At 53.4% G+C, this 12,290-nt stretch overlaps 1 protein-coding gene across 1 annotated transcript in view; it reads right to left on the bottom strand.

Annotated features, from left to right (window-relative positions):
• Window positions 1-12,290, bottom strand: part of TRERF1 (transcriptional regulating factor 1) — a 212,641-nt gene that overhangs the window by 30,472 nt on the left and 169,879 nt on the right. Inside the window, exons 5-9 of the mRNA XM_014532964.1 lie at window positions 7,036-8,709; window positions 5,537-5,583; window positions 4,528-4,678; window positions 3,223-3,516; window positions 5-18 (exon numbers count right to left, since the gene is read on the bottom strand). Of these exons, the coding sequence (XP_014388450.1) occupies window positions 5-18; window positions 3,223-3,516; window positions 4,528-4,678; window positions 5,537-5,583; window positions 7,036-8,451 (1,922 nt within the window). The 5' untranslated portion in view covers window positions 8,452-8,709. The remainder of the gene's footprint in view (window positions 1-4; window positions 19-3,222; window positions 3,517-4,527; window positions 4,679-5,536; window positions 5,584-7,035; window positions 8,710-12,290) is intronic.

Below are 12,290 nucleotides of genomic sequence, written 5' to 3'. Positions count from 1 at the left end.
GGGCTTCCTGGGCGCGTCCTGAAACGGGAGAAGGAGCCGGTTCAATGCTCGCCCCGCAGGCCGCTTCCACAGCCTGAGGGAAGGGCAACCTCTATGCAGCCGGGGACCCCCTGCCACGGCCTGACCCCAGGGTCCTCGGGCTGCACCCAGCAGCCCCGTCCATTGTCGGACGAGGCGAGCTCCGGTGGCTCGAGGAGGAGCAGCCTTGGGTTTGGAGGAAATCCGAATGTCTGGAGCGGGCGGGGGCTGGTCGGAGCAGTGGTTGGGCAAGAAGGAATCAATTCGCATTCTTTATGGCTTATCCCGCATTCCCATCTGCGGTGTGGAATCCAGCGAGTGGCCCTTGAAGTCCCTAAAGCTCCCTGAGGGCAGGCTCGGGGGAGGGGGCAGGATCAGCTACGAGGGCAGCTGGGCAGAGCCTGTGCGGCGGGAAGAGGGGGCAGGCCTCGCCAGGCTCCCAGGGCCGGCCACCCACCCTGGGCTCCCCTTCCCAGGTACCCTGGGGGCTGAGGAGCCATGGGTGCTCTTGAAGGCCCCCTTCATGGGCTCCCCTAAAAGCTCCCCTCCGCCTCCGCCCCCCACTGCTGCCCCCGCAGAGAGGCGCATCTGGGCTGCCCTCTCCCGCTCGGCTTCCTGTCAGCAGGCGAGTTCCCATCGCGGCCGCGGAGCCCAGCCCGTTGGAAGGTCTGCACATGGGCACATGTATAGGAATCAGTAAACACATGCACGTCGAGAGATAAGCAGGGCATGCCAAAGCTGGACAGACAGGCTTGGGTGGTGTGCCAGCATCAGCCCAGGAGAACCCAGGGCTGGGTGCGGCTGGGCGGGCAGAGGTGAGGTTGGGAGGGGCGGTGGAGGTACCTGCAGGAAGGCTGGGGGCAGTCTGAGGTGCCCTCCCCGGTCCTGCAGGCCAGTGCCTGCCCCAGCTGCAGCCCCTGGCAATTCCTCAGCCCAGGCTGGTGCCTGAGTAGAAGGCAGCAGGGGCTGATGGGAAGGGCTGGCCATGGTCATGTGACCAACTGCCTCCAGGCCATGTGACCCGCCTGAGTCCCCAGTCCTGGGCTCCTGGCTCTCTAGGCCCCTGTGGCTGCCTGCAGCGCTCAGGGGGCGCCCTCCTGTTCCTCCCTCAGCCTCAGTCTGTCCTCTGGGGCCCTCCCCGCCTCTGGGGGGCAGTCTAGGGAAGCAGGAGGGTGGGGAGAGGAGGAGGAGCAGAGAGTCCCAAGGCTCCCAGCTCATCCCCAAGGGGCTCTCCTGAGGTCAGAGCGCCTCAAGCTGCCTCCTCTCCGCACCAGAGGGCTCTTCTCGGCCTGAGGCTGAGGCAGTGAGAGGGGGGCTGAGTAGAAGGAGAGGAAACCCGTTGGGGAGCAATCCTGAAGGCCTGAGGCTGAGGCAGTGAGAGGGGGGCTGAGTAGAACGAGGAGAGGAAACCCGTTGGGGAGCAATCCTGAAATTTTACACCCTGTTTCTGGGTAACGAATGAGGTCATCTGAGCACGTGCAGACCTCACATGACTTCAGTCCTGCACCAGAGTCCAGACCTCTGATCCCAGGGCCAGAGGTCCCTTTGGGGCTCCTCTGTTGAGCCTTTGGTTCTGTTCTCCTTCAGGCAAGGCTGTGAGACCTGGGCCGGGGAAGCCACTATGGTGTCCGGCCTGGATGTCACTTGAGAGGAAGCAGTGACAGTGTTCCACCCACCAGGCTATTGAGGCTCTGGAGGTGGAGCCACACATGGAGAGATTGCCAAAGCTCTCCCGTGGGGCCAAGCCCTGGTCTGGGGGAGAACTGGAGGCTCAGAGAGGGGAGGGTCGCAGCCGCCTGCATCCCAGCTGGCTACGAGCAGAGCTGGGACTAGAACTCAGGGCTCCTCCCTGGGCATTTTCATTTCTTTATAGCAAATGTCAGGACCTTGCTCACATTTCCTCAATATCACCTACAGGCTTCCACTTCAGCTTATCTCCCCACTTCTCCCTCATGATGATCTGAGCAAACTCCTACAAACTCCCTTGTCTCTCTCCCCAGCCCCTGATCACTTTGGCCTCCCAGGTGTGTTTCCCTGCACCCATGGCTTCCCTGTTTCTCATCTGCCCTGGTCTTTACCTCACTGTTAGGAACTGAGCTGCCTGGGGCTCTGACCCCAGGGGGACTAGCAACCTCACTGTCTCCAGCTCCAGGCGGAGAGCTCTCCAAGGGTAGAAACAGCGCCTCTCCCACCAAATCAGGAACTTCCCTGGGCAAAGGGGGAGCTGGGCTCTGTCATTTCATCGCCCTGCCTGTGGCTGACCTTAAGTCCTGCCAGCGATGAGACTCCTTACCCCCCGAGTTCTCCATCAGTCCCCTCTTCTGAGGCTTTGCTATTACACAGAGAACCAAAAAGGCTCTTTGTGGACTTTTCTAGTTCTCTTAATTACCCTCCCTACTAATCTGGTCAGCCCCACCCTCATGCCTCCTGGAATCCCAGTAGCTATCTATTCTCCCAAGGACAAATCTGACCCAGAAACCACCTGTGGGGAGGGGACAACCTCAGGAGTTACAGACTCCCTGGGGAGACAAACTGAGAGACAGCGAGATCTCTGCTCCAGAGCCAGGCTGAGCTGCCGGGATGAAGCACTTGGAATTTGAGAAAGAGAATGAGAACTTAACAGTGGGTGAGAAACACAAATCTCTTTGCTTTCCTGAGGCTGGGGGTGGGTGTCTGTCAGTGGAATTACTTTGGGAACCATAACCAATTAGCTCCCGCAAAGGTATATTACGCAGGTGTGATACGGAAAATGTTAAGTATCTGGTAAGGCTGCCCATCAGAATGGATGCCAGGGCTACTGCCTGAAGGCCCTGCTGTGCCAGGGGTTATCTCTCTGGTTGCTGGATTTGGGGAGGTCTAGAGCTCCGGAAGGGTGGTGGGCAACAGCTTTTTATTGTCTGGGACAGTATTTGCATATTTTAATAACTCTGGTTACGAGCTGAATTAAGATCTGTTTCAACCTAGGAACACCTTCAGGTCTCTTAGGATCTAACCCAGACCATCAGCCGGGTAGACAACCAGGAGTTCCCGGGTAGTGGGCAGTGTGGGCAAGGCTGGGATTCTCAAGGCGGCCTCAGGGGCTCAGTCCTGAGAGGCCAACACCTCTCTGAGCTCAGGCCAGTGGCCCTGGAAGATCTGTCCCCATCTCCAAGAAAGCAAAGGGATGTTCCCGCCCCAGGCACGAGGGGCAGAGCAGCAACTCACAGCAGGCGTGCAGGGGACAGCCCCTGGGGGTGAGTGTGGGGGAGAGAGGGTCATCCTCACGAGCACGGGCATCTCGTCGTCCGACATCGAGCTGGCTGGCTTGTCTCTGGCGGAGGGGGCGGCAACGACGCTGTTGGCGAAGCCCTGAGAGCTGGGCTTGGGCACGAGAAGCTTGACAGGGACAGACACGGGCATGACCATAGGCGTGAGGCTTTCTGCCTCAGGAGGGAGCTGCGGTGGCAGTGGAGGCGGCAGTGGCTGGGGCTGCGGTGGCGGGGCCTTCTCTCCTTCCTCCTACACAGACAATAAAGGCTTTGATCCTGGGCTGAGAGCAGCTCTCACAGGGGGGATCACTCCGCTTTTCCTGACAGGGTCCAGGACATCATGCAGGGGATGGAGGACCGCTGCAGGGCAGCTTCCTTCCTGCTAACTGCGCTCCTTGGCTCGAGTGATGCCAGTGGGCAGCAGACAAGGCCATGCACTCTCTTGTTTACATTTTAAATATCTTGACCATGTATCACATGTATATTAAAACATGTTAAAATTTTTTGGTGGTTGTCACTGCTTTTAAAGACAAGGATATGGATTTGTAATCAGGCAAAAAACCAACAACACACCCTCTTGTGTAGGACCTTTGAATACATTCTATGGGCCTCAGTTTACTCATCTGTTAAGTGGAAGACAAAGCTTTTATCTGGCATGGTCAGGAGATGGAGTGACCCGGGTAATGCAAGACTTTGATGAACAGGGAGTTAATCCCTCAACAATATTCAAAGAACTGAGAAATTCTTTGAATTTTAATCTAACTCTAAAACTGCTTGGACAGGTCACGACATGGGTATCCTACCCGGATAATCCTGAAGGTATTTAAAGCTCTTTGGATGCTAGAGTCTAACACTATTGCACTGGAGAACAGAAGAAGCTGGCTGACAGCCTGGTGGCCACATGCTGGCCATCAACTACTCATCTGGAAGGCCCACGTGACCTTGGTCTTGGCTGCTTTAAGCAGAAGTTAAAAATAATATCACACCTACATGTTTCTTGGCTGTCTTCTCCAGGGGGTGGGAGGCTGGGTTCCCTACGAGGGTTCCCAGCACTTCTGATTCTGGCCCTCATTCATGAGGCCGGTGGAAGTGGGGGCTGCCGGACCCGACTGGCTCCCAGCGTCTAAGGTGAGGCCTTCCCGTTAAGAAAGGACTGTGCCTCCCTAGGTGCCCGCACGGGGCTCACCTCACTCTCTGATGGCAGCAAAGCAAAGCAAGCAGCACGTGGCCTGGGAAGGGCGGGCGGCTGGCACCGGCTAACCTGTTTGAGGCTGGGGGAGGCCCTCATGCCCCCGTGGGACCGCATGTGGCCATTCAGGGCGGGCAGGCTCTTGAACTCCTTCAGGCAGATGGAGCACGTCAGCTTGCTCTTGGCATCCATCTGTTCCCCAAACACTGCTTTCGGTTGGCCGCTGCTCCAGGGGAGGGACAGACAGAGAGGACACGTACGTGAGGAAGGGGAACGGATTTATCCAGGACCTCACACCCGACAGCAAACCCATTTTATTCATTCAGTGCTCCCATATCCGCGGCCCCAACTGTATCTCCCCAATACTCTGCAGAGAGCTAAGCCCAATTTATAGATGGAAAACAGGCTCAAGAGTGGGAAAGGGCTTGTTCAAAGTCATGCAAGAGTTGAACAAAATGTTCTTCGTCCCAGGCCTCAGGTGCTAGTTTTTTCCTCCTATGGTGGCTTATTATTACCTTTCTAGGGTCAGCTAGGCACACTTCTTCCAGAACCTTCCCTTAGAGACGCGGCCTCGGGTTCAGCTTCCAGCCTGCACATTTTAGTGCCTCACTGGGTTCTGGCTACGTCTTTAATTATTTACCATGCCCACGAGGGGAGGAAACAAGTCCGAAGTATTCACGGTGGCATTCTCAAAGCTTAGCTCCATGCCGGGCACACAGTAGGTACTCAATACATACCGACTGAAGAATGGACAGCAGACAGAACACAAGCTTTGCTGCTTACTTGATGCGCACCTTTAAACTCCGAGCCTCAGTTTTCACGTTTGTAAAATAATAGCTAACCGTGGTCGAGTGCTCACTCTATCTGGGCACATGGTAATCACGCCCACCCTCGTTGGGTTACCTGATTTCACATAATATAGAGTGCCTAGCACACAGTCAGTGCTCAACAGCTGCTATTACTATCCCTATAAACTTCTTTGAGGCATTGACTTTGAATTTGGAAATGAATCATGAGGGACAATGCAGGAAAAAACCCCAGTCTCCCAAAATGCCAACGAGCCACCTCCCATCCATCCTACCTTGACTCAGGGGACCCTGGCTGGGCTCTGCCATCCGGTAGGTGCATCTAATGTTGAGCCATGCAGGACACCGAAAGAAAGAAGAGGGAAAAAAAAATGCGTTTTTGACGGGAGGCGTCCTTGAGCAGGGGAACCCCGGGGCCGTACTTCCCGGGCTCTGCCCGCTCTCCGCCTGGCACTGCCCGCTCTCCGCCTGGCACTGGCCGTGCTCACAGCTGCTCACTCCCGCACTCTTCCACTCCTGAGGCTTCCTCCCCGGGACTGCTCCCTAACCACGGCCACTCTAGGAGCTGCCACCAGCCACAGCCCAGCAGGACTCAACTCCCGACTGTGCATAGCCAGGCCCCATCCCCGGGAGAGACACAGAATGGAGGAGGGCTGTGTGAAACAACACCAGAGACCTGCCGCTGAAATTCTCTCCCGGCCTTGACCATGTCATCTTCTTCTTCTATCACAAAGGCTCTCAGTTACTACTGGGCCCGAGCCCCCAACAAAACAGAATCAAGGGGAGTTCATCTCTGGCCTTCAAGCTCCATCAGAGCCCTCTCTCCACCTAACCTGTCCTGGTCACGCTCCTCCCCTCCCCTGACCGCACTGTCATACGAGGATAGCACTTGGACTATGCCAGCCCATGAGCAATACCCGGCCCACAGCTGGCTGCTCTGTGGTCAAATGCATTTGGGAAACAAGCAAGGCTTAATAACTGGCCTATAGGCTAGGCCTGGCCTACGGACATGTTCTGTGTGGCCAGACTGTTCGTTAAAATCCTGAATAAGGATGCCATTAGGTGGGGCACATGCTCTCCAGGCCACCGCCGTCACCCCGCTGCCGCTGATCTCATCCCAGGCCATTTCACTCATTCACTTTACCTGCCTGGATCCTGTGGGCCGCTAAGGTTTCATCCCTGTGACTACATGCAGTGCCCCTTTGGGAGAGTCACAGTGCACAGCAGCATTTTAAAGGCACCGAGAAGCCCTGTTTCACTTAAAAAAACCCCAAATTACTTTACCCACAGAACCCAGCCCTCCCCCGGCCCCAGCAATATTCATTAAACAGTGAACATCCTATGGAACGCCTGTTCTGGGCAATATACTTTGAGAAGTGCTATCATAATGTGATCTCCCTCCCCAAAGGGGGACAATTTCACAGGACAGCCCCAATGACAGATCCAGGGGGAGCCAGACACTCCCACCGTGTGGTCCCCGGGCACGTGACTCAAGGCCTTAGTCATCACGTACATCATTCAGGACCTGATGTGGTGTTTTGGCCATTTTCTTAGTGAGATTAGAAGGTTTTTATAGGCAAAGGACGGAGTCAAACCTGATTCTGTATTCCAGGTACCTGACATAGAAGTGCCTGGCACATGTAGGTTAAGGTGTGTGGAAAGAATAAAGAACAAAAGGGTTGAAGGGGTTGGAGAGAGGACTGGGCACTGTGTAGACTCGGCCTGGCTGGCCCTGTTGCCGAGATGCCAGGAAAAACTTCCACGGTGAGAATACCTGGGGCCACATGGCGCCGGGAGACAGCTGCTGGTGCTGAGGCCCCACGTTGTTGAGGTGGATCCCACTGGGGGACAAGAGCGGCCGATGCGGGAGGGCACCGCTAACCCGGTTCAGGTCCAAGCTGGCTGGGTCTCCCATTCCTGTATCAGACGCTCCCAGGTCCCCATGGGAGCTCAGCATGGCCTGGGCCTGCCTTTCGCCTGGATAGGTCTTGGGCTGACTGTCCTCACGCTGCTGGTGCTGGGACAGGTGGCTCTGCTGGTAGAGGGGGTGGCTGTAGGGTTGCTGGGGCTCCTGGTAGTAGTACTGGGGCATGGAGCCCAACTGAATCAGCTGCACAGCGTGTGCCTGCTCCGGGGTGTACTGGTGGGGGTCCCTGTGATAAGAAGGGGGCTGCAGGTGCATCTGTTGCTGCTGCTGCTCTTGCAAGTGCTGCATCATGGGTGGGGACTGATAATACTGAGGTATCTGCATGGAACCCTGCCGCTGCTGCAGCTGCTGCTGTGGCTGCGGCTGGAGCTGTGACGGGCGAATCTGCTGCTGCGGCTGCATTTCTTGCATGGACATACGCTGCTGCCCGGCTTGCTGCTGTTGCTGCTGCGGGTAATACTGGTGCTGCTGCATCTGTTGCACGTGCTGGGACAGCATCTGTGAGCCCTGCAGCGGCTGTCCTCCCTGCACTGGCATCTGAGCCAGTGGCTGCTGGTAGTCGTAGTACAGGTGCCCTTGGCTCGGGAGCTGCCCGACCTGGAGAGCTGGTTTGGACAGCCCGCCAGTGAAACCTGGGTGAGGCTGCTGGGGCACCTGCTGGTAGCGGGAAGGGACAGACGGTGCTGGGGGCTCCATGGGCTTCTGGGACAGCAGCTGGCGGAGGGCACTGTCAGGGGTTCCATCCATCACTGCTGACTGGGTGTGCAGCACCTGGGCCATATTGTTGACCTGGATCCGCAGGTTTTGGTTGGCAAACACCTGGGTGAAAGAGTCTAGCTTGTGCAGGACACCGCTGGTGAGCTTCTGGGTCCGGATCTCGCTGGCCTGGGAGTAGGTGTACTGGTAGCCTTCGGTGGGCTCAGCCTGGGCTGGTGCCCCCCACATCATGTTTGAGTTGGTCAGGTTGCCACGGAGCTGGACGTGGTTTCCAGGCCCTGCATGGCCACCCCACCCTCCCTGCCTCGAGGTATCCACTTGGCCAAGGTTTTTGGAGCCAACAGGCAAGCCTAGACCATCCCGAGTATCTTGAGGGAAGTGGGGGGAAATGGGGGATGCCTGAGGGGCATCCATGCCAGCCCCCGTGACTGTATTCCCATAGTTGTGGTTCAGCCCGCCGTGGACGCCGAGTGGTGGCTGTTGGTAGAAAAGGTTCTCACTGCTGTGGGCCACGTGGTTGGTCTTGTACAGCTGCTGATCCCCCATGGTGCCGGCCTTGGTGGTGAATGTCCAGCCACAAAACCATAAAAGAAGGTCAGTGAAACAAACCCAAAAGGACGGAAACCCTGAGAAGGTGCGAGAAAGCGTCCACACTACTCCACGGCTGACATGTCTGTGACCGTGGCTGGAGCCAGGTGTTCCTGATGACCTGCACCACTCATGTGCAGAGTGGGGGCCTTTACATCCCCACCCGGGCTTAGGTACGGACCAAACACCACCGTGGTGAAGAGATGCCGCTCACACCTGCAAGACAGAGGCAAAGAGAAGGAAAGGATTTATGTACGTGATGTTTTACAATGAGCAATTATACCCACCATGACCAGTTATAGAAATAAAGACAAACGGGAGACTCGATTAGAGATAGTGTCACACACACCACAGCCTTTCCACTGACTCTGCACATCTTGACCCTCACTTTGAAGCCATTCATTACCCAAAGGCTCATTAGTTTATTGATCTGTTCATTCATTGTTTTGCTCACTGATTAATTAATTCACCATCCATTCTTCTGGGACCCTGCTATGGAAAGCCCAGCATTATTCTAGGCCGTGTGGGAGATGCAAAGAAGTTGAAGACATTCATTAATCAATGTATCTGCTCAACAAATACTTATTAGACACCTCCTCAGTGTAAGGCACAATGCTAGGAAGTGATTGAGACCTGGGCCAGCTCTTGAGGAGCTTACAGTTAGAAAAGGTGATGGGTCCATGAGTAAGTACAATACAAGGAGGGAAGAGACACATGTAAATCAAAGGTAAAAATCACAGCGTGGGACCTCACAGACTGGAGAGCGTATTTCCAGCGAACAGAGCTGGAGACAGTACTTGTAAGAGTACTGCCCTTGTTAGTTAGCCTGTGAGGGCAACACAGTTCCTGCTTCCTTGTGGTCCCTGCTCAGGGAAACGTCTGTGCCAGGGCTGACCACCTGCAGAAGCCCATGATGCGGCCTGGCACGGAAACGAGTCTGGGCCAATAGATTCCCTCTCTTAGAAACATGAACTAGGAAATGTGAAGAGGCTGGTCTAGTCTGGTTTGAGTCCAGACAGGTTCTTTCGTGAACTTCAAACTGGGGGATGCAAACCCCTGGGAGTAAACGAAGACTTTATATAAGCTACACGCGCCCTCCACGTTTTCAGAGAATCAATTTCCAGATCTTCAACTTCCATAGAAACTCTTCTAGAAGGGATGGCTGACAGAAATGTGAGTTGTCCTCTTATACCTGCTCTTTCACAACAGACCTCCTCCTCTACCAGAGAAAGGCAAACCTCTTACCCTCCCACCCGAGTCTCAGCTGAGTTCACTGCCCAGGACGAAGCTCCTGGCCACCACACAAGAAGACACTTAGGAACTTGAGAAAGCAAGCAACTCTGATCCAAGCGAGTTCATGTGTTTTCTTTCATGCTGGGTGGTCTCCAATTCCTTTTTTTATTTGGAAGGCCAAACAGAAGTAATTAAAATGAAATTGTCAGTGATCACTATGTGATTTTTGGCATGTAACTCAGAAGCAGATCAAGAACCGAGTGACCCTGCTTTATCCAAGTTTTATTTCTATCTACTAGTTGATATGAATGTGGGTTTTCAGTGCATTTAAATAAAGAAAGGAAAGACAATCGATGCTGATCCTTGTCTCATGCCACAAAATGATATTCTTCTTTGGATAAATAAACAAGTTGAAGAAATAACCCAGAACCAGCAATATTCTATATCCGGACCTGGGTGATAATGACATGGGCGTGCTCACCATGTGATAACCCAAACAGCACACTTCGACCTGGTCACATACAGGTGTGTATATCGTATGTCAAGAAAAAAAAATTATTAAAAGGAATGTATGTTGTGTCACGATGGTCTACCTCTCTTACCATCTTGTCCAGTGTAGGCCCTTGCTCTGTCATGCTGCTCCCTCTCTCTGGAATGTTCTTTCATTCTTTCCTTACTTGGCCAAATGCTGCACATTCTGCAAGTCTGACCCTAACAACCACTTCTAAAACATGTTCCTGCCCTCGGAACCCACTGCATTACCTGCCCCGTGTACTTCTGTTCGCATTTAATACAACTAAATTCTAAATATTCGCGGAATAAAAAAATTATTTTAAAAAATGACCCAGCATCACCATCTCACTAAGAGATGCATTTTCAATATAATTTTAGTTTTTATGCTTATTAATTATTTATCAAAATGAGTAATACACTTGTGTCGTTTTGATCAACTGTACACTATTAATAATTGTAACAATAACTCAAACTAGAAGAAAATGTTAACACTTAGAGCTTTATGATTTCAGGAAATTAAAAAACTTTTAACTTCATATAAAATTGTTTCAGAGAAATATGATAGGGAAACAAATGAAAGAATTTTAAGCATAAAAATATATTACATATATTACATTAGGATGAAATTCCATGGGGGAAGTGAAACAGAAATAAAATTTCAAGGAGAAAAGGAGCACTATTAACAAAGAGTGTGTTCATGCATTTTTAAAATGGGTGATGGTAGGTATCAGATTGCTAGGGTGTTTCGATTCTGCTGGATAAATTGCAAACAGTGATGTAATAGTTTTACTTAAAAATATCAGTGCTTATACTAGTAACATACTGGGAGTCGCACCTTCTACCAATGTCTGATTAAAAATGTCGATGTAAGCTTAAAGATGTGTGAGGGGGTATGGAGTTTTACAAAATCCTTTGGTAGGGGCTTTTAGGCAGAACTTCGAAGACACGGCAGTAGCGCCACTCCGACTGCAGGCCGGCCTCAGCTGGCCCCTGACCCTTCTGAACAACAAAGGAGACAGACGAGTTCAGAGGGAGGGCTTTGGTTTGGCGGAATGAAGGGTGGATGAAGGAGAGCAGTGGGAAGGTATGCGTGAGCCAGGAATGGCCACTGAAGGCTTCCGAGCAGAGGCTGGGGCTTCAGGACCAGGGAGACCCACCCCTCGCTGCTCACAGGGTGGCCCCGTATCACCGGGAGCTTCAGCCCAGAGCTATTCACCAGAAGCTGCATTTTATCAAGACCCCCAAGTTGCTAGTGTGCATACTGAGATTCGAGAAGCAATGGGTTGGCAGGTTCTGGCTACATCCAGGTCCGACATAGTGAAGACCTGAACTCGGTGAGCAGGGAGAGATGAGAAATGAGAGAAACATCCCCCATGCCGCCAGTGGGATGTGACTGTCCTTCCTCCAAGTGCCCTGCCCTTCAGGGGCTGATGACCCAGTCTGAGGAGACACCCCTCCTTTCTCACACATGCTCTCTCCCTTGACATCTGCACCCACCACACATTCCCATGACACCCCATGACCACCCCCGCTCAGAGGGCCGAGGTCCCGATTAGCTGCCTACTCCACATCACCATGTGCAGGTTCAAAGGCAAACTCAATATCATCTCCTCCAAAGTGGACACTCGTCCACAGTCTCACCCTTGACTCCTCCCTCCCCCTTAAGTGACCACCACAACCGATCAATTCCCCTCCCCGTATTTTCTTAGCTCCATCCACCTTTTCTCTGGTTCCACTACGATCACCCTCGTCCAAGACTTCCTGTTCATCTTCTGGACCATTTCACCAGCCTTCCAACCTGTCTCCTTGCTCTCAGCCTGTCCAGTCTCCCGACAACAGCAGCAGAATGAACTTTCAGAACCTGACTCTGACCCCGTCATGCCATTGCTGAAAACCCATCCTGGCATCCTAGCGCTCTCAGGTCAGAGGTCAAGATCATTAAGGTCACCAGCCTCACAATGAATCCCTCTTCTTTTCTTCTCTTTCTCTCTCTCTCTCTCCCTTCCTTCCTTCCTTCCTTCCTTCCTTCCTTCCTTCCTTCCTTCCTTCCT

The sequence above is a fragment of the Myotis brandtii genome, unplaced genomic scaffold (genome assembly GCF_000412655.1).
Source record: "Myotis brandtii unplaced genomic scaffold, ASM41265v1 scaffold929, whole genome shotgun sequence".
NCBI classification, from domain to species: domain Eukaryota; kingdom Metazoa; phylum Chordata; class Mammalia; order Chiroptera; family Vespertilionidae; genus Myotis; species Myotis brandtii.
The sequence above is the reverse complement of the archived record's forward strand: the minus strand, read 5'-3'. Positions and strand labels throughout refer to the sequence as shown.